Below are 19996 nucleotides of genomic sequence, written 5' to 3'. Positions count from 1 at the left end.
CATATATATATATATATATATATCTGTTAAATTTCCTTCTGAGCAAAAGGAATGGAAAAAAAACGTACACAGAATCATGTTTATTTATGCAAAATCAAAAGAAAAAGCAAAGTTGCAAGCAATAACCCCAACGTATGGTATGTATTTACCACGAAAAAAAAATTTGAAACCTACAGAGACGTGGCCAGGTAACAAGTTTCTTACACACACTCAAGAACGTTCCAAACTAATGCATTTTGGCAGCAGCAGTTGTAATCGGCTCCGGGTTTATCAAATGGTTGATGAAAAAGATACACAACCCAATGTCTAGGTTTACAAATTAATGTAATGTTGAATAATCATTATTTATATGCTTATGAAGCTAGTATATATATATATATATGCATATGTGTCTCCAAGTATCCCTCGCTCTCTGCCAACGAAATTCAATACTTCTTCAATTCATATGAATGCATCAATGAAGACACATACGATTATACTCAGATCATATATTCAACTTTACTTTCCTTAGTTTATTCGCGCTGTAATTGAAAGTGATCAACGAAATTCGGATCAAATGCTAAAACAAAATCACTGTATGTGAAATGGTCGTCAAAAAGAACAAAATACGAAAATCATCCGAAAAGGATTCATATTTGACAATGTGAACGGGTAAGGGTTAGGTTAATTCTTAAGATGCCATGATGTAATTGACGCAATGTTCTAAGCGAAGAATATCCGAATACAAATAGATTAATTAGTTCAAAGAATATCGTGATATTATATTATTCAGAACATTATTTACTAAAATATATATATATAGAACGTAAGCTTAAAATAAAAAGAAGGCGACTGGATGTGGAAAGCCTTAAATCAAGTTGAAGATGAAAGAGTTAGTTTAACTTTCACATAAAACTTGGAAAAGGACAGCAAGACCTACTATAATCACTAAAATTTTTATAACTTATACCGCTTGTGGTATAAGCTAGTAGTGACTCGTGTGACACCGAAAGCGACCTGACATAAACCCTTCTTTTATTACATCGACCGGTTCTCAATGACTTTCTGAATCGTTCGTCCATGTTGTGTTGTTATGTTCAACACACCGCTATATTTTAGCTCAAGGACAAGCGGTACAGAAAATGCTTCGAATCGAGTCTTTTTTTTTTTTAACCCCTTCCCATATAGTAACTAATGTGAGCAACGAACTCGTGTAGGATATTTAACAGTGGGCCTTGTCCTAGTATAATGCTTTCACTGGTTTTTACATAAAACTGTCTTGCTTCCGCTATTATAAAAAAACTATATGCTGAGAGCGGTGTACCGGAGCCTTGTCTTACCTATTTGCGCGGAAAAGATTAAAGAAAATTCGCCCACAGTAAAGGTAATAGCATTGAGGCGCAACAACAAAGATTAAGATGCCAAAATGCGAACGTTAATCAAATTAAATTTATATCATGGCAAATGAAACAAACGTTGAATATCCATTATTAACACATTCAAAATAAATGATGTTATGCTAGTTTTAGTTAAAAAACATTCTTCAAAATATATTCAGAGTTTTACAGTATACGGCATATGGCAGCAGTTTGTTATTGCAATTAAAAAACTATTCACTCGTCCATCTCTAATGTATAAGTTCCACTTGAGCAATTGTAAGGGAAATTGAAAGAAGGTGAATTAAGACCCTATCTTGTGTACTATGGCAAAGAACAATAATAACAAAACAATAAAAGAACTTTAACAGAAAACTGAAAGAGAAAAAAAACAAATACAAAGAAATCAAACAAAAGTTACCAACTTATGTTCATTTATGTGCAGGTAACATAAATACATACATACATACATACATACATACATAAATGCATATATGCACACATTCCAATTTATGTATTCAATGGCAGTGATGATGATGATCATCATTATGATAACCACAATGTTTCGTAAGCTTTCAGAATCCATATGCATGAAGAGTAGACCAAAACGAATGTAATTGTAACTAAAAAATATGAATATGAGAAAAACAACAACAACAACAACAACAACAATACAATATATATATATATATATATATATATATATATATAAAACAAAAAAGAAACAAAAGATATGAACTGATGATTGATAGTTATTAATGCTTTTCGGCTAAGGTTAAATACATATTAATATATATATATATATATATATATGTGTGTGCGTATGCATACACCGCAGGGCAAATCTTCTCCCTTTAACTCACGATTGCGCTAATTTTCAAACATATCCTTGCGAATGAATGTGTTACACGCAGTGTCATCCGCCTGAGTGGCCGAGTAGGCAAGAGCCTCGACTAGCAACTCAATGGTCGTGGGTTCAAATCTCAAATGCGGTAGAGTTTTTAATAAAGCCGAAAGCCTTAGATGCATGCTAGTGCTTTTAAGACTTTAGCCTTAGAATTGATTCTCTGGCTCTAAATTCATAATAAATAATAATAATAATTTGAAGTCTCCTTCATTCATAATAACCTATGCGCACTATCAATTTGAATTTATTATTTATGCTTGCAGACGATAGAAATGTAGAATGAAACAGGTTCTACAACCCTTGATTGACTTGAACGGAAAATTCTTAAATATATCTAAAACTTCGTCCGTGCACTTTAAACCGTGTACATCTGTTGCATGGAGTCAGCAGGCTGATAATGCTGAGCAGTCATATTAAAGAAATTATTTGGTGGGCAAATGTTTTCTTATCCTGCCCTGTCGCTTTGGCACATTTTTAAATACTTTGCCTTGTTGTTATTAATCGGGACTACTACGAACCAGTCGGCAGGAATAACAATTTTGCGTTCCCGAACTCCCCGCAAATACTCCTCCTCTCCTTCGTAAATATGTCCTTTCAACTACTACCTTACACAGATGACTTTACAACATTTTCTGATTTATTTGATTTAGATACTGATCATCTTTGTTCTTTCCATTGAATTGAAAGACTTTTTCAATCATAACTAGGAGATTTTTTTTAGTTTACTAACTTTTTCTATACCTTCAGCACCTAATATAAGTCTGGTGGGTGAAATCGTGGCCATCGCCATGGATCCATATTTCCTTTATTTTTTCTTGTCTATTTGAAGTCCCACAAAGGCAATTAGTCTGAAGTTTTTTTTTTTTTTTTTTTTTTTTTTTTTTTTACATAATGAGCAATGAGTTTCGGACTTTCTCTATATCATTTCTGCGCCAATTTCCAAACCTAGCATTTAAAGGAACAATTCGCCTAAATCGGTCGCTATAAGATATAAGATATTGGCTAGTTGGTTACTTTGCACTATAAAACGTCCCTTCCACCTTCAAATTTTCTACCTCATTCTATTTCCTTGAAGTTTTTAGTTTGGTAGAGTACCGCTTTTGCCATATCGCACATTCTATACTTTACACGCTACAAAATGGCAAAGAAATCGGTACAAAAATTTATAATTGTTTAGTCAAACTCATAATTACTTTAAATTTTTTTATATAGAGTCGTTCTCGGCTCCAACCGCAACCAAGTGCAAGTGCAACTCGTTTTTTTTTGATAATGAAATTTCTTTCACGTATCCTAGAACAGAAATGGGCCACTTTTTGCATTGACGGCCATTTTAAATTTTCATATCACGGCATGGAACAGAACGGGTTGAATTTTGATTAGCAAAAAGATAAAAATTTAAATTTGCGATAAAGATATTTATTAAGGATTAAATTGGGAAAGAATTCCTGACTTGTTATTACATCATAATTGGCACATAATTCGCTAGTAGCTACTCGAAGAACTATTTCTTTGCTTTCCATCTGTTTACAACTTTTTCTTGTACATTTGTAAATAAATATATTTCACGTTCCGACTATTATTAAAAATGCGGCCTTCTGCATCAATGTTTCTTCATTTTGAATCGCTAGTTTTATGAACGAACAGAAGGATTGCTGCACACCTGAGGCAGTACTGAAGGCGTCAGGTATAATCCATTTGTAGCATTACCGTATACGAGCAAATTGAATTGTTTGAAATATTAAACTTAGCGGCCGAGATGCAGCGACATGCCAGGGCAACGGTTACTAAAAGGTTCAAAAAACAAGACATCTTCTATTAAGCTAATTAAAAAAAAAAAAAAAAAATTTTTTCTAAAAAACGCACAATGGCTCCGCCGTTTACTCAGTGTATTTCATTGATTAAGAATATACATTGACTTCGTATCGTCTGTGTAATCCGCATTTTGTACCTATATTATAATACCGTCATGCTTCTGCAATAGGCACTAAACTTGAACATAGAGCAGATTATATGTTCCGTAAAAAATCATTTAATTTAACGATCAATGCGTTATTTATATTGATGCATAAAAGTTTTCGATTCTTTCTTTTTTAATTTTTTTCTGGCCGAATCACATTATTTTTTCAAATTTGGCTATTTTGGACTTTTTACCAGGCGATCAAACATCAGCAAATTAATCAACAATTTTTGCGGATTATATTTTGTCCTTTTACTTTTATATATTTATTTATTTTTTTTTTAATATAATACCTCATAACTCAGATAAAAAAAACTTTTATACGTACCTTGCAAAGTAGATTACGTTTCTTTGCGCAATTACATTACACTTATTATTAAAATTCAAACTTACATTATGATTCTATTATTCTCTTATGCAAATTAAGTAAAAATTTTGTATCAATAAAGTTCTTTTGAAATAATAATTGTTGTTGAGATTCGAATTTTGTTGACCGTGAAACTAAAATGGGCAACAGCAGCAATAATTGTGATATTAATTAATGAAAATAAGTAAATACGCTCTTCCGGATCGAAATTTTCGCTATCATCACTATACGAAGGAACTTTTCAGGTTTGTAAATTTTGAAATGTAATCTGGAAAATAATTTCATAAATTTTTAAGTACTTTTCTAGATATAATAGAGACATGAATTAATTTCAATCGGTTTAATTATAATTAATGAAAAATAAACTTAAGTTTATATTTTGATTTTCTTTTTTCCAAACGATAAATGGAAACGATCCGGAAATTTCTAAAACTCTTGTAATAGATCCTTGGCTTTTCAAGCTGAACATTTTTTTTTTTTTTAAATTTCAAATTTCGAATAATTTATTTCAATTCAATATCGATAAAACACATCCTAACTTAGAATTTAGTAAACTCTTAATTTGTTACGCACATTTAGTGTGCTAATGCACGTTACAAAGGGGCTACGGTTGTACCACAACCGTACAACAATCTACCCTAACTAAAGTGAAGTGTTCTTTACTTAACTTGAAATCCGAGATGCGAAAATGTCCACTCTGTGTAGGAAATTATTTGGTAATTAGGTGAAAATAAAAACTATGTACAACACATACATATATGCTGATATACTCCATACGTCCATACTGCACGGTTATTATGGTATTTTCGTATTTTGTTAGTGAATAAAAATATAGGGGAAGGAGCGTAATCAATCAATCCGTTATAAAAAAAAAATATTTTACGTTAAAATTCGGATTGATGTGTTTTACAAAATGTATTTGAAAAATTAAAATAAGCAAATTTTTTCCAATTAATTTAATGTTGACAACAATAAATAGAAGGAAAAAAGTAAAATAAAATTGAATTCGAAATTGATATTCAACAAAGTATAACAAAAAAAAAAAAAAAAAAAAAAAAAATTAATAAAGCTGAATATCAATCATTATACCGATTAATGAAGTCCAAAAAGTATACATAGAGTGCTTCCAATTCCAATTTTAAGCTAAATGTATTAATTGCCAAAAAAATATAAGTATATATAGTAAGTTTTCGAATACGCTCATAATTGTTATAAAAAGGGTGCTCAACGATTTCAAAATGTATTTACATTAAGCAACGAACATTAATTTCGCAATTCGTTGGTTAACTGATTTTTTCTTTTTTTTTTTTTTGCACATTTTAAATTTAAATTTAAAATTCGACTCCGATGTCGTTTTTTCTACTTAAACGACTTGCTAATATTTTTTGCTCGGGCATAAGTGAAGAACGGAGAATTGAAGAATATTTCAAAATTTGTGCTTAAATATTAATACATACATACAAATATTTAATTTTTACCCTTTACAATTGTAATATTTGCTTTATTTCCACTGTGGGAAATGCGCCAAACTGGCAAGCGGTCGCTCGATGGGGTTTACGACGCAAATATTCATTTAGAATTTCGGCGGCTAATTGATTAGCTCTATTGGATATTTCCGTTTTGGCGAGGGCCTTTATATGCTTGCGTTGTAGTGCTATCGGGGGCTGCACGTTCGTCACTTGACTGCTTGAAGATTTTGGTGGTGTCCTCAATAACGACAGAGCCCAAGCATGTTTCATTTTTGTTAGCTCCGATTCCAATTCTATAATACGTCTTTCTTTTGGCTGAGGGACAAATATTGGATCGAACTTCTTTAATTTTTCTTTAATTTGTTGCGCTTGCAAACGTAGACGTTCAGTGCGCTCAATATTAATGACCTGTTTAAGCAGTTGTAATTCCTCGACTATAAGAGGAGCACTACCACCAACCCCTGCAGAAGCGTACGCGTGGCCGCCACCGCCTGATGGTGTTGTGGCATTGATATACGGTACATCAGTTCTCTTGCCAGTCACAAGTTTAAGTTTCTCCCTCAGGTTCGTCCTTTCATTCTCTAAAGCCTCAATGTCATCTTGTAAATGATCCATAGTCATTTCATAATCTTTTTCTTTTTGTTCTAATTTCACGCGAGCTTCTTCATATTGACGCTTCCATTTCTCAACTGTATGATCGAATTCAGCTTGGAGAACTGAGAGTTTCTTTTCAGCCAAATCCTTACGTATCTGCATTTCGGACAGTTCATTTTGCTTCATTTTGCCGGCCAATTTCAATTGCTTAATATCGGCTTCTCGGTTTTCCAAAGTGGCCGCCAGTATATTTTTTTGTTCTAATTGCTTTTTAATCATTTGTGCTCTCAATATTATGGGCGAGGGTGGTTTCACTTGACGTTGATTAGCGCTGGACATGATTTCATATTCATTGTCTAGTAAATACTGAGCAATTTGCTGTAAATCTGTATTAGCTTGACCAAGAACGCTCTTAAAGTTTTGTGAAGGGCCGCGATCATCTTGTTCATAAATTCTCTCACAAACTTCTGAAAGCAAGTGCCAGAATTTCGTAGGCTCAACGGTATGTTCAGCAGCGGTATCATCTTTAATATTACCTACTATGACAGCCATTGACTGCTTAATGCCTTGATGTAGCGCAGACATAATGCGACTTAAAGCATGTGTCAACTGACGCATGGCATCCAATCTGCGCACTGATATACCGCATTTGGTAATCTGCAAATCTTGGGGCAGTCTTCTCCTAATAAGCTTAACTTGTTGCTTTATAGACTCTACGTTATCTGCTAGAAATTCCATTAATGAAGCGGCATCACTTCTCCCGCTCTCTGCGCTGAGTATAGCTTTAGCGACCGCAGTGTCATTCGAAATTGAGTCACAAGCTGATGCCAGAGCAGCCACACAATCTCGTATCATTTGAGTCTCATTAAGTAAATCCTCACCAGCCAATAGAACAGAATTCATGGCATTAAAGAAAGTTACACATTTTTCAATATTATCAGTGGAGGAATTTTCATCCAACTGATTCGACTTTAATAGTTCTATTATGCCATCAACATTTTTTTCTTGCGCTACCATTTCGGGCAATGAGTTGCCTGCCCTCAATAATGTTTCCGGTTGACAGCTATTTAAGCCATATAGGATTTGATGTAAAGCACATTGCAGATTGTGCACGTAGTGCAAAAGGCGACACTTGAAGGCAAATTGTTGAGCTTTATGATCTTGTAGAATAGAATCTCTGGTGGGATTTTCTACCGCCGGAAATCTTTCACGAGTTTGGCTAATAATAATCCCGCATTTGAATACCAAACGCGATATTAATAAAATCACTAAAATAGAATCGTGATCACCACCACGACTCATGAACGATTCTGGCATAAAAGCGGAAAGCATTTGCACATGTTCGTTGGCCTGACACAATTCATTTTTCCTAAGTTGTACATCGATAGCTCGAGTATATGCTTTAGATTCCGCAAACATTTGCTTGTAATCTATCGTTTCGTTTGAAATCTTCACTTGCATGTCTTGTAAAGACTTTTGTTCAGCTGTCGCTGAAACCTTTTCTCTTTTCAGCTCGGTATTTTCTTCGCTTAGTTTCTGCACAAGTTCGCGGAATTTATTAATAGTTTGCTCGCGATCGTAAATAGTTTCGATCGCGGCATCTCGTTCGCGAAGTACCTCTTTTTTAGAAGCGTGCGCATTATCGAGTTCTTCACGTAAATCCATTTCCAAATCATGATTACTTTCAACTAATTGCTCGTGAACTTCTTCAAGAGCTTCCAGCTCAGCTATGTCGTCCTCCAATAATTTTACTCTATCTTCCAGTTCCATTTTCTTTTCCGCCAATTGTTCAACCATCTCTTCAGCACCTAAAGCCGCATCGACTTGTTCCTGGGCATAGTAAAAATTTAAAGTAATATCCATAAAAAAGGGAATCTCATTCGTTTGCCATATTTCTTAGTTTACCTGTAAGTCAGCTACATTCGATTCGAGCTCATCAATTTTTCCCGATAATTTTTCCTTAGTTCTCTCTAATTCAGCCACTTCCGATCTCTTCATTTCCAATTCTTTCGTAAGCTTTTGTATATCATGTTTGTCATGAGCTGATAGATCACGCAGACGCACTAATGTTTCTTTCAAACGTAAGTTTTGTTGTTCCAATTGCTTGAATTCATATGATGAAATACCACCTTCGGTACTTATAGAGCTTAGAGAATTTTCTGCTTTGTTTTGCATTTCCGATCGTAGAATTTCAAAATCTACTTGCAACTCATCAATGCGTTCCCTGGCTGCATCTAATTCTAATTGTAAAGTGTCTGCCTTTTCTTCAGCCATTTCCTTGTCTAAAGTGATAAGTTCCACGTTGTCAGCTAATTCTGCCATCTCTTGAGCATGTCGTTCTTTAGCCTCGATAGCATCTTTGGTTTCTTGTTTCGCTCGCAATACCTCTTTCTGTAAGCATGCCTGAGCGGCCATGATTTTTGTGCGGAATTCTTGCAATTGCTCGAATTGAATTTTCATTTTATCGAACTCACGCAGACGTTCTTTGTCTTCACTGCGACGTTGTTTCAGAGTTTCCAATTTTTCCGTTAAATCCGTTACTTGAATTTGCAGGTCCTCGATTTGTTTTTTTTGCTCGGTTAATGTAGCTTTCTCCTCGCCATTCAAACCAGGTGATGGAGCGGTAAATGAAGGCGATCGTATGGGTTGTGAGGAAGTAAATTGAGGTTTCAATATTTCCAAGAAGCCAGTCTCTACAAATGAGGCACGTTTCGAGGTATTGCTGTTGTTACTTTCATTGCCAAAGGATGCGGCCGCAGCCAAAGAAGTACTTGAGGCTGAACTCTTATTATCTTTCGTGAGTCCACTGGGCGCGACTGGTTGTTGTATGTTTTTCCTACTAACACTGCTGGCCGTACTACTGCTACGTTCTATTAACGATGTGGAGATTTGCGTACGCGAACCGAGCAGAGACTGACGACTGGAGGAAAGTGAGCCTCTGGACCCGCCCAGCCTGGCTTTAGTGGGTTGGGGAGCAGTATGCTTTGGAGTATCGCCTGTCAAACTGACATCCTCGATTGACTTGCGACTATCTGGTGCCGGACAGACTACTTTCAATTGAGTGGGTCTCACAAACATACCGTAGCTGTCCGGGCATTCGAAATATGCTTGGCCCCTAATAGTACCATTATTTCTACCCTGAGGTTCATCTAAAACCACCCCCACCCACTTGCCAACAGCAAAACCGGTCATACCCACGTAGGCTACAGTTCCTTGCAATTGTCTGCCAGTTAGCTCGACACGCGCACCCACTTTTATATTTTTTTCCGACATTTTTACACCACTTTCTTAGCGTCCTGCTCAAAGCAACACACAAACCTAAGGGAGCAGAAAAAGGAAAATAGAAATTTTAAAAGAATTTTTCTTTAAACTAACCAAATTAAATATTCGATATTAACACTAAATTAATTTAGGGCGAGAAAATTAGTCACTTCTGATGATGCTGTAGTTGCAGCACGACTACTAACCGTTTCGATGAAATACGATTACTGCGTTTTACTTTTAGGTGTAAGATTATTGCCGCAAATCTGATAATATAATCAAGAGCCTGCAGCTAATGAACGTCTTCTGGATACCTTGGTTTTTAATTCTCACTTTGCAAATTATACTAAAACGAAAATGAAGAAAAGTTTTCTAAATAAAATTAACGCAGATAAATGGAAAGAATTTCTCAGATAAGGAGGAGCTTCCATCGATTACTAGAACATTGCTGTTATCGCAAGGCATATCGATAAGCGGAAAGTCGAAACTATTTTGCAATTAAATGTTCATTTAGTGTCTTTTGCCTTTACATCTTCATAAATGGGGATAAATAGTCGCAGTGAGTAAACAGCCCAGTACACAACTTAATTTGGGGATAAATATATCAATATATTAACTGTATTTTTACATTACCGAACCCACGACTTGTTTTACAATCGAAACATATACCTCCGTTTGATAATTTAACAAATTTTTTTTGCATGCAAAAATAACAAACCTGACAACATGAAACATTACCGTGTTGAGGGCAGTTAAGTTAAGAGAAAAAATAAGAAAAGCATTGCATGAAAACTGGTCCAATAGAAATTCCAAATAACAGATTTTCGTTTCTTCCTTTTATTTAAGACAAAATAACCATTTGTCTCCTCTTAGAATTAGACAAAAAAAGGCTGACGCAGTAACGCGTGATTGTATCTTTCGGGTTATTAACGACTTGAAATACAATAAAGCATAATTGCGTTATCCAGGTATTCAAATTTTAAATGGTAAAATTAATGAGAGCCACGTTACCATATTATTTCATATCAAAAATAAAAAAATTTATGTAAATGAAGTCAGCTACTTAGGAGCGACGCAATGAGGGGTTAGTGATATTTGCCCGTTAGGGTTTCAACTTTGCCGACTCTTTAGAAAAGCTTATGGGAATTGACAGGTCATATGGTTTTGCATGTATCACACAAAAAGAAAAGCACAAGAAGAAATGACGATCATTTCTTTTTGTGTATTAATTAATTCGTAATTTGAAAATTACCGCTTATGACCCTCTAACACATCAATTTCAACTTTAAATAAATGTTCTTTGTTGCTAGTTTAAACCCAAATTGCAAATTATATAATACAAAAAAGAAGAAATGCATTAGTAAGTTTTTGCAAAAAGTCCCAAACTGGAAATCGGAATAACGCCTGCGTGTATCAGCCCCCATACAGTAGTGTTAGGTATTGTGCAAATTATATGCGAATGTTAAGTGTTTAGTAGATCGCAGTTCAAAAACGTCTCTCAACAATTTTATTATTCATGAGATAAGTCTTCTTTTCATTTTAAAAACTGCCAAATTTATAAAATAAAATGCATACTGCTTGCAAGGAGTCATGAGCTCATTGAAATTTACGTCCTTTAGAATGTATATATTTTGGTATATTATCTTGCATGATTTCTCACAACAAGGAATTCTAAACGCACTCACTGTTAAAAGTCCAACACTAGTGCGATGCAGTAATACTAAACGCGACTAAGCCTTTTGCTTCAGATTAGGGCCTATCTATAACGAATTCACCATTTATTAACAGAAATTCCTCTCTTGAAAGCGACAAAATTATTCCACTTCCTTATGACTAACTCTCTGACCTGGTAGCGTTTGTGTAAAATTTTTCATTATTTTCTTTGAGTGTTACTTGAGATTTTCTGAAAACTGAAACGAAACTTGCATTATGTGTTATCGAAAGAGCCGCTATCGATTTCTGCCATATGGATTGATTTGATTTAAACGCGAATAAATAGATAATATCAAGTGTTTGTTTTGTAAAATTGTGTTCTACTGCAATTTTTTTCTGTACAAAAAAATGTTTTCAGAAGACAATTTGCATTGTTTCGGGACATCATTGCCACTTCTCGAACTAGGTTGGTTTGAAATAGGCTATATTTTAATCAAAATTAAAAATAAATATTACTCTCAGATCAGGTTCCATCCAAAAAACCACTTCATGTGCAAGATCAAATAGTCACCGATGATCAAGGAAAAAGACGTTTTCATGGCGCCTTTACGGGGGGTTTCAGTGCCGGCTATTGGAATACCGTCGGATCCAAAGAGGGCTGGACACCTCGCAGTTTTAAAAGTTCGCGCAACGAAAAAGCAACTGAGCGTTTTAATCAATGTCCAGAAGATTTTATGGATGAAGAAGATCGTGGTGAGTTCGGCATTGCTCCAAGGGGCTTGAAAATTAGTGAAGATTATACTATTGTGGAACAAGAACATACTCGAAAGCGAAAATATTTGGAACAAAGTATAACTCCAATACCCGGTGAACCCGTTTTGTATCATTTAATTAAATCCGTCAGAGATAAAGTGTCCGTGCGTATATTAAAAGCGTGGGGATGGCGGCCCGGTCAAGGCATAGGACCAAGGCAAACTCGCCAAGCAAAAAGAAGAGATCGTGAAAGGTATAAACGTGAACAATATCTTTTAGAAAGATATGGCTGTGAGTTGCCGGGTACTAGCAAAGCATCATTAAAAGATGAAAATTTTAATGCAGGCAGCGAGGAGGAGGATGTTAGTGATGCAGATGATGATGATGATAATGATGAAATTACTTTTGCCCCAGAGGATTACGATATGCCTCCTTGCGTTTCTAAGGAAGATCGTTATGGCCTGAATTATGTACCGTTAAGTAGAAATTCAATCTTGGGGGACTCCGCTAGAGATACTGTCGTTAACAAATCCCGAGAGCAGTTAAATACTTCCAAGACCTTGCAGGTATGGAGTAAAACGAACAAAAAGATATCCTTTACTGGTCAAGCGTTCGGTATCGGAGCATTTGAAGACGATGACGATGAGGATGTTTTTGCCGCAGAAGATTTGACACGTTACGATTTTGCTTTAGAGGATAAACAACAAAATAAAAGAGCTGCCCAAAAATCCAAGGAAGCAAAAGATTTTGTATTTCAAGAATTTGCGCTAGAGAGAACTGCCAAACAATCTTTGGTATACGAAATTAAAATACCGTTTGGTTGGCAACCAAGGAATTGGCTACAGCGTCGCAGCCGATTTGAACCTTTAGATCCCCGAAAGGTCAGGCAATTGGATAGGAAAATTGAGCAATTCACAGGAAGTGAAATAACAAGAAGTCAACGGTCACAACTGCTTGGCGAAGAAATAAAAGATCCTGACCACTCTGGAATTTCATCGCAAGGAAAACGAGAACCTTCCTTGATAGAAATGCAGCAAATGTTTAAAGAAAGACAGAAGAAAACCGACGTTTTACTAGAAAAGATTTCTTTAAAGTCCAATTGTTTTACGACGGGAGGAGTTATCAATGTTGATGGTGAAGAATCGACAATCAAACAAAATGAGCAAAGCGAATTCTCTGGCACCTTCAAGCCATTCCTTAATGGCTCTAAAAAACAAGAGAGATATGAAAAATTTTTAGCAGCCAACATAAGCGACGAAAAAGAAATTTCGCTGTTCCTTAACAACATCCAACCGGTAGAATTGTCGTTGTGGGACAGGCAAACGGAATTAAGGGAATTTATACAAGCAAGAAAACTATATAGGCCTCTGCAGGGCCTTATGTCTGACAGGTACGATATAAATATATATAATATAAATGCTGACATAGAAGAGAAGTTGACATGTTTACCATTTTCAGGTTTGTCTCTGAAGCCGAACTGGTTACCAAACAGAAAGTCTCCGAGTGTGCTGAAAACAATTCAAACCGTATCAATGTGGAAAGGATTAAAGTGATGTGGAAGCCACATGCCCTACTTTGCAAACGTTATAACATCGCTGAGCCCTTTGGAGGTCTTATGGAAGACCAGAAAAGGCCAAAGAAAAAGACTAAGCTATCTATATTTAACTATCTGGAAACGAGTATTAATAGAAAGGAAGATTTTCAAACACCTGTAATAGTATCGAAACCTATAGCGGTGTCTGTGATACAGCCAATAGAAGAAATAAACCGAACAATAGAACAAGAAAATGCAATTGCTGAGGTAAACTCTTTCGAAACGTTGCAAAAAAAGCTTACCACAAAATCTTTTACACCAAAGACGGATTTGGAAAAGGAAGTCATTGAGGGTTTAAATAAATCCGTAATTGAGAAAAAGGAACTTTTCAAGTCGATTTTTTCTGACAGTGACTCAGACGAAGAATCAAATGTAAAAGAAAGACAAGACAAAGCTAACGAAGACTCAAAAGCAAATTCGGCTCCATTAGTAGCCAACCTGCTTAGAAACACTTCGCCGCCTAGAGGCATATTTAAAGCTCTGTTTGCTGCTCCTGAAAAAGGCGCTAACAATAATACTAAGGAGCCGAATGATATTCATAAAGATTGTTTCCAAGCGGAAAAAATTCAGTTTAAAGCAAAAGCCACCAAGGCATCGAGTAGTAAATTAGAAGAAGATTCCAACACATATGGTCCAGCTTTGCCTACGCAATTAAATAAAAATGAATTAGCCACCGAAAATTGTACGGAGTTTTTAAGTGAAACATTGGATGCTAAATTATTGGATATATTTAATAAACAAAAAATAATTTCCAATACGCAGACGGGCGAAATATGGATTGAAAAATCAAAATCTTTACAAAGCTCGGACGATGTGACTGATAGCAGCAGCGCGAGCAGCGATGGCACTGATAGTAGTGTAGGCAAGGAAGGCGGCCAAAAGAATAAAAGAAAGAAGATGAAAAAGTCGAAAAAGAAAAACTTGTTGGAGACCAAGCATAGAAAACATAAAAGCCATAAGGTTCATAAAAAGACAAAGAAGCATGGTAAAAAGAAAAAGAGTCATAAAAAGAATAAATATTGATGCCATACCTAAGATAATTTCAATTTCATTTTCGATTTAACTTTTATATTATATTTGCATAAAAATTTTTCTAATGATCTGTATTATTTTTTTTAAAAATGTACCTTCGTGGGTTATATCTTGTTCTATTTTATTGCTTGCCTTGATCGCATGTGATAACAAATAAGGTTTTTCCGTTATGCGCGATTCATAATACGCGCTGTTTTCAAAAGTGCAAAGTTATGGAAACAGATGTTTTAAAATGTAATTTTGTTTTGTTTTTTTTTTTTTTTTTTCAGTTTTAATAATAGAAAGGGTTAACACATTCGTGAGTAATGACTTTTTTTATTTTTATTTTATTTTATTTTTTTTTTTTTCGAATCTCAAAAGAGCGAAGAGAGAAGTCAATGGTTAAAATTTTAAAGTTGGATCGATCGTTTAAATAAAGTGTGAATGGAGTTGAAAAGACCAAAACATTTAAATGTACATAACTATTAGTGAGTAAAATATTAACGATCTCACTACCATTATATAAAAAAGCAGAGAGTGTGTTTGAATTTAGCTTCTAGCTAAGCTTATTTGCTGGCTTTTGGTTTAAGTTTCAGGTGTCTTGGGCTTGTAAGAGAACGAAATATTAAAAAAAATGAACGAAAAAAAAAAGAACAAAAGAAGAAGAAAGACTGTTGTGAGAGTTTTACCTGGTAAATCAGTCGCAAATTACGTGTTTGTACGTACAGGTCGAAATGTCTGACGAATCGTGATAAAATACGTTAGTGTAACGTACAATTATTGCATATTGCAATAAATATGAAGAAAAATATTACAATTTTTTTTTTTTTTTTCACTTAACAATCAACATAGTTACTTAATGGTTTTTTAAATAAATTGAATTTTCAAAAAACAAAAAAATTGGAAAAAAATTTGCATTAATGTTGAAAGTAGAAAATTTTTGGAAAAAAAATTAAATAAATTGAGAAAGCATCGTTCGCAATAGCATATACGTATAAAAACAGGAAATATGTATAAATAAAATTTCTAGCTCATAAAATAATAGGCTCAGGCAGAGCAAGTTCAAAATTGCAGAGTGAAAAAAGTGAAAATCAATTATTTAATTAACCAGTTGGCAATTTTTCTGTATGGTATTTGTGGCCAACGCAGACATATACAAGTGCATAAAGCAAGTGCTGGCTTGTTTCGCTTTAACCAATAACTTGCATTAGAAATCCAAGGTAGTAGGAGAGACTAAAATTAGAATAATTACTTAGCACTTATTTATTTATTTAAATGATCGATATTTTTCTTTTAATATTTACTTTTCTTTTATAATTCATTCAATACCATATGTATTTTCGATACTTAAATGCATAAAAAAAATAAGCTTTCGTGAAAATGCATTTCACATAAACATAACATAAAAAAAAGGCAAAAAAAAAAAACATTAAAATAATAGCTATAGAAAATAACAACAACAACAACAACAACGGTAGCAACAATAGGAGACTAAATTACGGTTGTATACGGAAAGCGAAAAGAAGAAGAAAAGAAGAGAATAAACGATCTAATAAGATGAAAACGAGAAGAAAAAGAAGAGAAATGCCTTAAGCAAAAACATTAAAAATGTAAACAACAACCGCATATATAAAGTAAAATAAGAGAATTAATTTTGAGGAGGAGAATGCTCCGAAAGAGAGAAATCGAAAAAAAAGAGCGATTATGCGAAAACTACTGTTTTTGAATGACGTTTTAGCAACAACAGGTTTTCGTTTATTTTATTTATGCATTTATTTTCATTCCCCCGCAGAATATGATTCGACTCTTGTTCTATGGTTAATAAAAATTACAAAAAATTCGTTTTTGAGGCCTTTATATCCACCACTGTAAGATGGGGGCATACTGATTTTCCTTTTTTCACATAACGTGGAAGAAAAGCCCATAAACGGAAAGGAAGCTTCAGAGACGCTATAAATTATCTATATTCTTGATCATTGTGGAATTCTAAATTGATTTAGCTATTTCTGTCCGTCGGTATCTTTGTGCGGTGTTTGTTGTTTGTTGTCTTCTGTTCGTAGAAATGAAGATATCGACTTCAAATTTGGTAGAATCATTGGAAGTTTATCGCCGCGGATTGGTATTAAAAGTGAGCCAAATTGGTCACAACAGAAGACCACAGCGTAGTGTAAAATGAACGCAACTTTGGTCCTTTTTAACAAAAATTCTTTCGTTTTTGCTCCTTATTATTAATTAGAAGGAAGAAGAAGAAATTTTAAAAATTTACTTTGTGAAACTCTTCTACTTTTTACGTGTAAAAATTGGAAAAAATCGGCCACGCCTACATAAAATTACAAGCGATTAAATAACCTTTTTCCACTTTTTTGAAGTTTTATGCTTATTTACTATAACGTAAACAAGATAGAATGTTAAAAATTATTTTGTGCATTTCTCAAATGAAGATATATTATCTGCCCAATAATGGGTTAATTTTGAAATGAATATGGTAGACATCGCGACCTGATGGATTAATTTTTTCTTAATAATACCAGCGATGTGTAGGAATCAAATAAAAGAACTTGGACAGTAGAGATGCGAAAAGCTTAGCGATGGGTTTGCGAGATTCGGCCCTAGCCGAATATAACGTTCGTACTTGTTTTTTTTATAAAAAAGTCTTTGCAATTTAATTATTTGGATTGATTTTTTTGAATTTTTTTATAGTAATATTTTGACTTTATTCCTCTTGACCTTTCTCTCGAATCCCGAACAGAAGTGCATAGGCATATGTGTCGAATTAAGATAACAAACAGTACGCGCTGTTGAAAACCAAAAACTTGGTTTAGAATCAATTATTATTTATCTAAATTAGTTTACTATCTTCATTTGCATAATATTTAATATTTACGATTTCTATTTTTCCGCCTCCACCTGCGAAACTTTATGTTTTACTGATCCACAATCAGCGTAAGAGTTTTTAAGTTATCTTATTTGTATAAATTCGTTGAAATAAATTAAATTTTATGTTTTGGGCATATGTATTATGTTGGTGATTTTGGCTTGGTTTCGTTATATGAGAAAAGTATGACATTTACAATATTTAATATGGGATGGGATAACATTTTTATTTTTGATACATTACATAAAATTATAAGTTCACTTGTGCGGCGCATATGTATTAGTAAAATTGTGAATTTGTACATGGCCCTGCCAATTATGTCTTTTTGAATCAAATTTCATACTTCCAAGAATAAAAAATTGCATATCTTTTATAGTATGTTGAATGTTAACAGAAGAAGAAGAAGAAGAAGAAAAAAGATAGAACAAAAATATTTCCCTCTTTTCCGCCCAATAGTAGTGTAATTACTTGGTAACTGATCATTTTAAAGCCAATTTTTATTTATACCTATATTTTTATAATTGATTTAGTTATAGTTTTAAAAATTCTATGAATATTTTTAGTAGATATGCAAGAATATAAAATCGATTTTGAAAAAATTTTCTTTGTTCCACATTGCCCTAAAATAAAATGTTATTTCACTTTTTTCAGATTTATCTTATTAGTGTGCATCAGTAAAGTATTTTTTGCACTCCTTTAAGACTCCTAAGCTCTTGGCTGCGTGTTTCGACACTTCGAACATATGTTCTGTTCAACGGATATCGTTTTGTATCACAACATCAAGAGTTGCCGATTTTTCTACAATCACCTCACCAGAGGGGAGGGGTGGTTGTTTGTCACTTTCTTTATACGTTAAGTTTTGAGAAAACATTAAAATTTACGTGATCGTGCTCTATTACGACGAATTCATGAAGAATAGACCGTTATTGTGCCACTGATTATTACGAATCTCGGTGTTGTCGCTTAGTCTCTTGCTAATAGAGAATAAATGATGCTAGGAACTGTGATACGCAAATGAATAAATAGGGTTTTCTGTCACGCGTAGAACGTGATTGATGAATACGAGAAAAAAGTGAGAAGAGAGAACATTGAGCCATAAGCGTATAGAATTCGTGAACTGACTTCATACATTCAGTTTCCATCCGCATTCTTTGAAATGTGGATCTAGTTGATATTTTATGGGACATTATATATTTTGGATTATCCAGTGTTAGTCAAGTTTCTGAGAACGCCGCCAACATGTCCGACGACAGCGAACAAACAGATGGTCGCAAAAACGAAATCAATTGTTTTTTATGCCTTCTAAGTAGCGCTCTGTTGAATTCCAAACCAGGTGACCAGGTTGGTGTACCATTCATGTTTACCTCTATAAATGAACAAATTTTTTTCCTTTCCGTATATCTTTCACTTGTACACGATTGTTCTTTTAATCTTCGTATCTTTTATGAAGTCTTAATAAACCGAAAGATCTGTGCACGTGTACATATATACAAATACACAATAAGTTAATGCCAATTTTTTATTAAAAATTTATTTTAATGTACAAAAATGGAAGTAAAAGCAAAATCAAATGGAACGGCCTCCAACTACCTGTTGTGAATAAGTTTGTTAATTTGTGTTATGTTCAGTTTTGAAAAAAAAAACATCACACGCACAGAAATGTTCATGGGTAAAACAAAACATTAAAGCATTTTATTATGTCTTCGACGGCATTTTTAGTAAACGAAAGACATACAGATACAATACAAAAAACGAAGAATAGAAAATGATTTATACTCACATACGTGCGTGTACGTTCGCTTATTTACAAAGAGACCACTCGAATAGACGCATTCATAAACTCGGAGACGAACAGCAAAGATATAATTAATCAAGCGTAGAGTGGAGCAAGAAGAAAAAAAAAAAAAAACAGTTTTTTGTTTGACGGTCATTGAGTTTTTCGCGTAACAACGCCATACATACTGGCGGATAGTTGCACACAACTATATGTGTAACGTGTATTTTTATCATAAACGCGAGTCTATTTACTTACCAACTTCACTTTATATTATTCGTTTTACAATTTATAATTTGCACAATACATAGCAGATAAACACATACAAATACACGTGTAAACCGTCACAACAATGGAAGAGCGAGAGCTTGAAATCAATTATGTCCAGTTTTTTTAATATCATAAAAGTAAATATTTTGAAATTCT

General features: G+C 34.0%; 3 protein-coding genes across 4 annotated transcripts in view; 2 read left to right on the top strand and 1 right to left on the bottom strand.

Annotated features, from left to right (window-relative positions):
- Positions 1-5884: 5884 nt before the first annotated feature.
- Positions 5885-10308, bottom strand: LOC119631695 (dynactin subunit 1). Its single transcript, XM_038024127.1, has 3 exons — positions 10117-10308; positions 8555-9967; positions 5885-8479 (listed from the first exon to the last, which is right to left on the bottom strand). Exons 2-3 carry the CDS (start codon positions 9920-9922, stop codon positions 6068-6070), a joined length of 3780 nt encoding a protein of 1259 aa, XP_037880055.1. The 5' UTR covers positions 9923-9967; positions 10117-10308; the 3' UTR covers positions 5885-6067.
- Positions 10309-11908: 1600 nt separating this feature from the next.
- Positions 11909-14933, top strand: LOC119632377 (G patch domain-containing protein 1 homolog). The gene is made up of 3 exons (XM_038025260.1): positions 11909-12029; positions 12086-13706; positions 13775-14933. The coding sequence occupies exons 1-3, from the start codon at positions 11972-11974 to the stop codon at positions 14931-14933; spliced, it is 2838 nt and encodes a 945-aa protein (XP_037881188.1). The 5' UTR covers positions 11909-11971.
- Positions 14934-15831: 898 nt separating this feature from the next.
- LOC119645037 (ral guanine nucleotide dissociation stimulator-like 1) overlaps positions 15832-19996 on the top strand; it is a 38605-nt gene continuing 34440 nt past the window's right edge. For both annotated transcript variants that reach the window (XM_038044833.1, XM_038044832.1), the window contains exon 1: positions 15832-16141. The gene's annotated coding sequence lies outside the window, so the exon portion shown is untranslated. The remainder of the gene's footprint in view (positions 16142-19996) is intronic.

This window comes from Glossina fuscipes, unplaced genomic scaffold, assembly GCF_014805625.2.
Source record: "Glossina fuscipes isolate IAEA_lab_2018 unplaced genomic scaffold, Yale_Gfus_2 1, whole genome shotgun sequence".
NCBI lineage: Eukaryota > Metazoa > Arthropoda > Insecta > Diptera > Glossinidae > Glossina > Glossina fuscipes.
This window is presented reverse-complemented; position numbering and strand designations above follow the sequence as displayed.

Coding starts and splice junctions, on each gene's coding strand:
- LOC119631695 (XM_038024127.1), bottom strand. CDS start 9,922: ATGTCGGAAAAAAATATAAAAGTGGGTGCGCGTGTCGAGCTAACTGGC. Junction 8,480..8,554: donor CGAATGTAGCTGACTTACAG/GTAAACTAAGAA, acceptor TACTATGCCCAG/GAACAAGTCGATGCGGCTTT.
- LOC119632377 (XM_038025260.1), top strand. CDS start 11,972: ATGTTTTCAGAAGACAATTTGCATTGTTTCGGGACATCATTGCCACTT. Junction 12,030..12,085: donor ATTGCCACTTCTCGAACTAG/GTTGGTTTGAAA, acceptor TATTACTCTCAG/ATCAGGTTCCATCCAAAAAA. Junction 13,707..13,774: donor CAGGGCCTTATGTCTGACAG/GTACGATATAAA, acceptor TACCATTTTCAG/GTTTGTCTCTGAAGCCGAAC.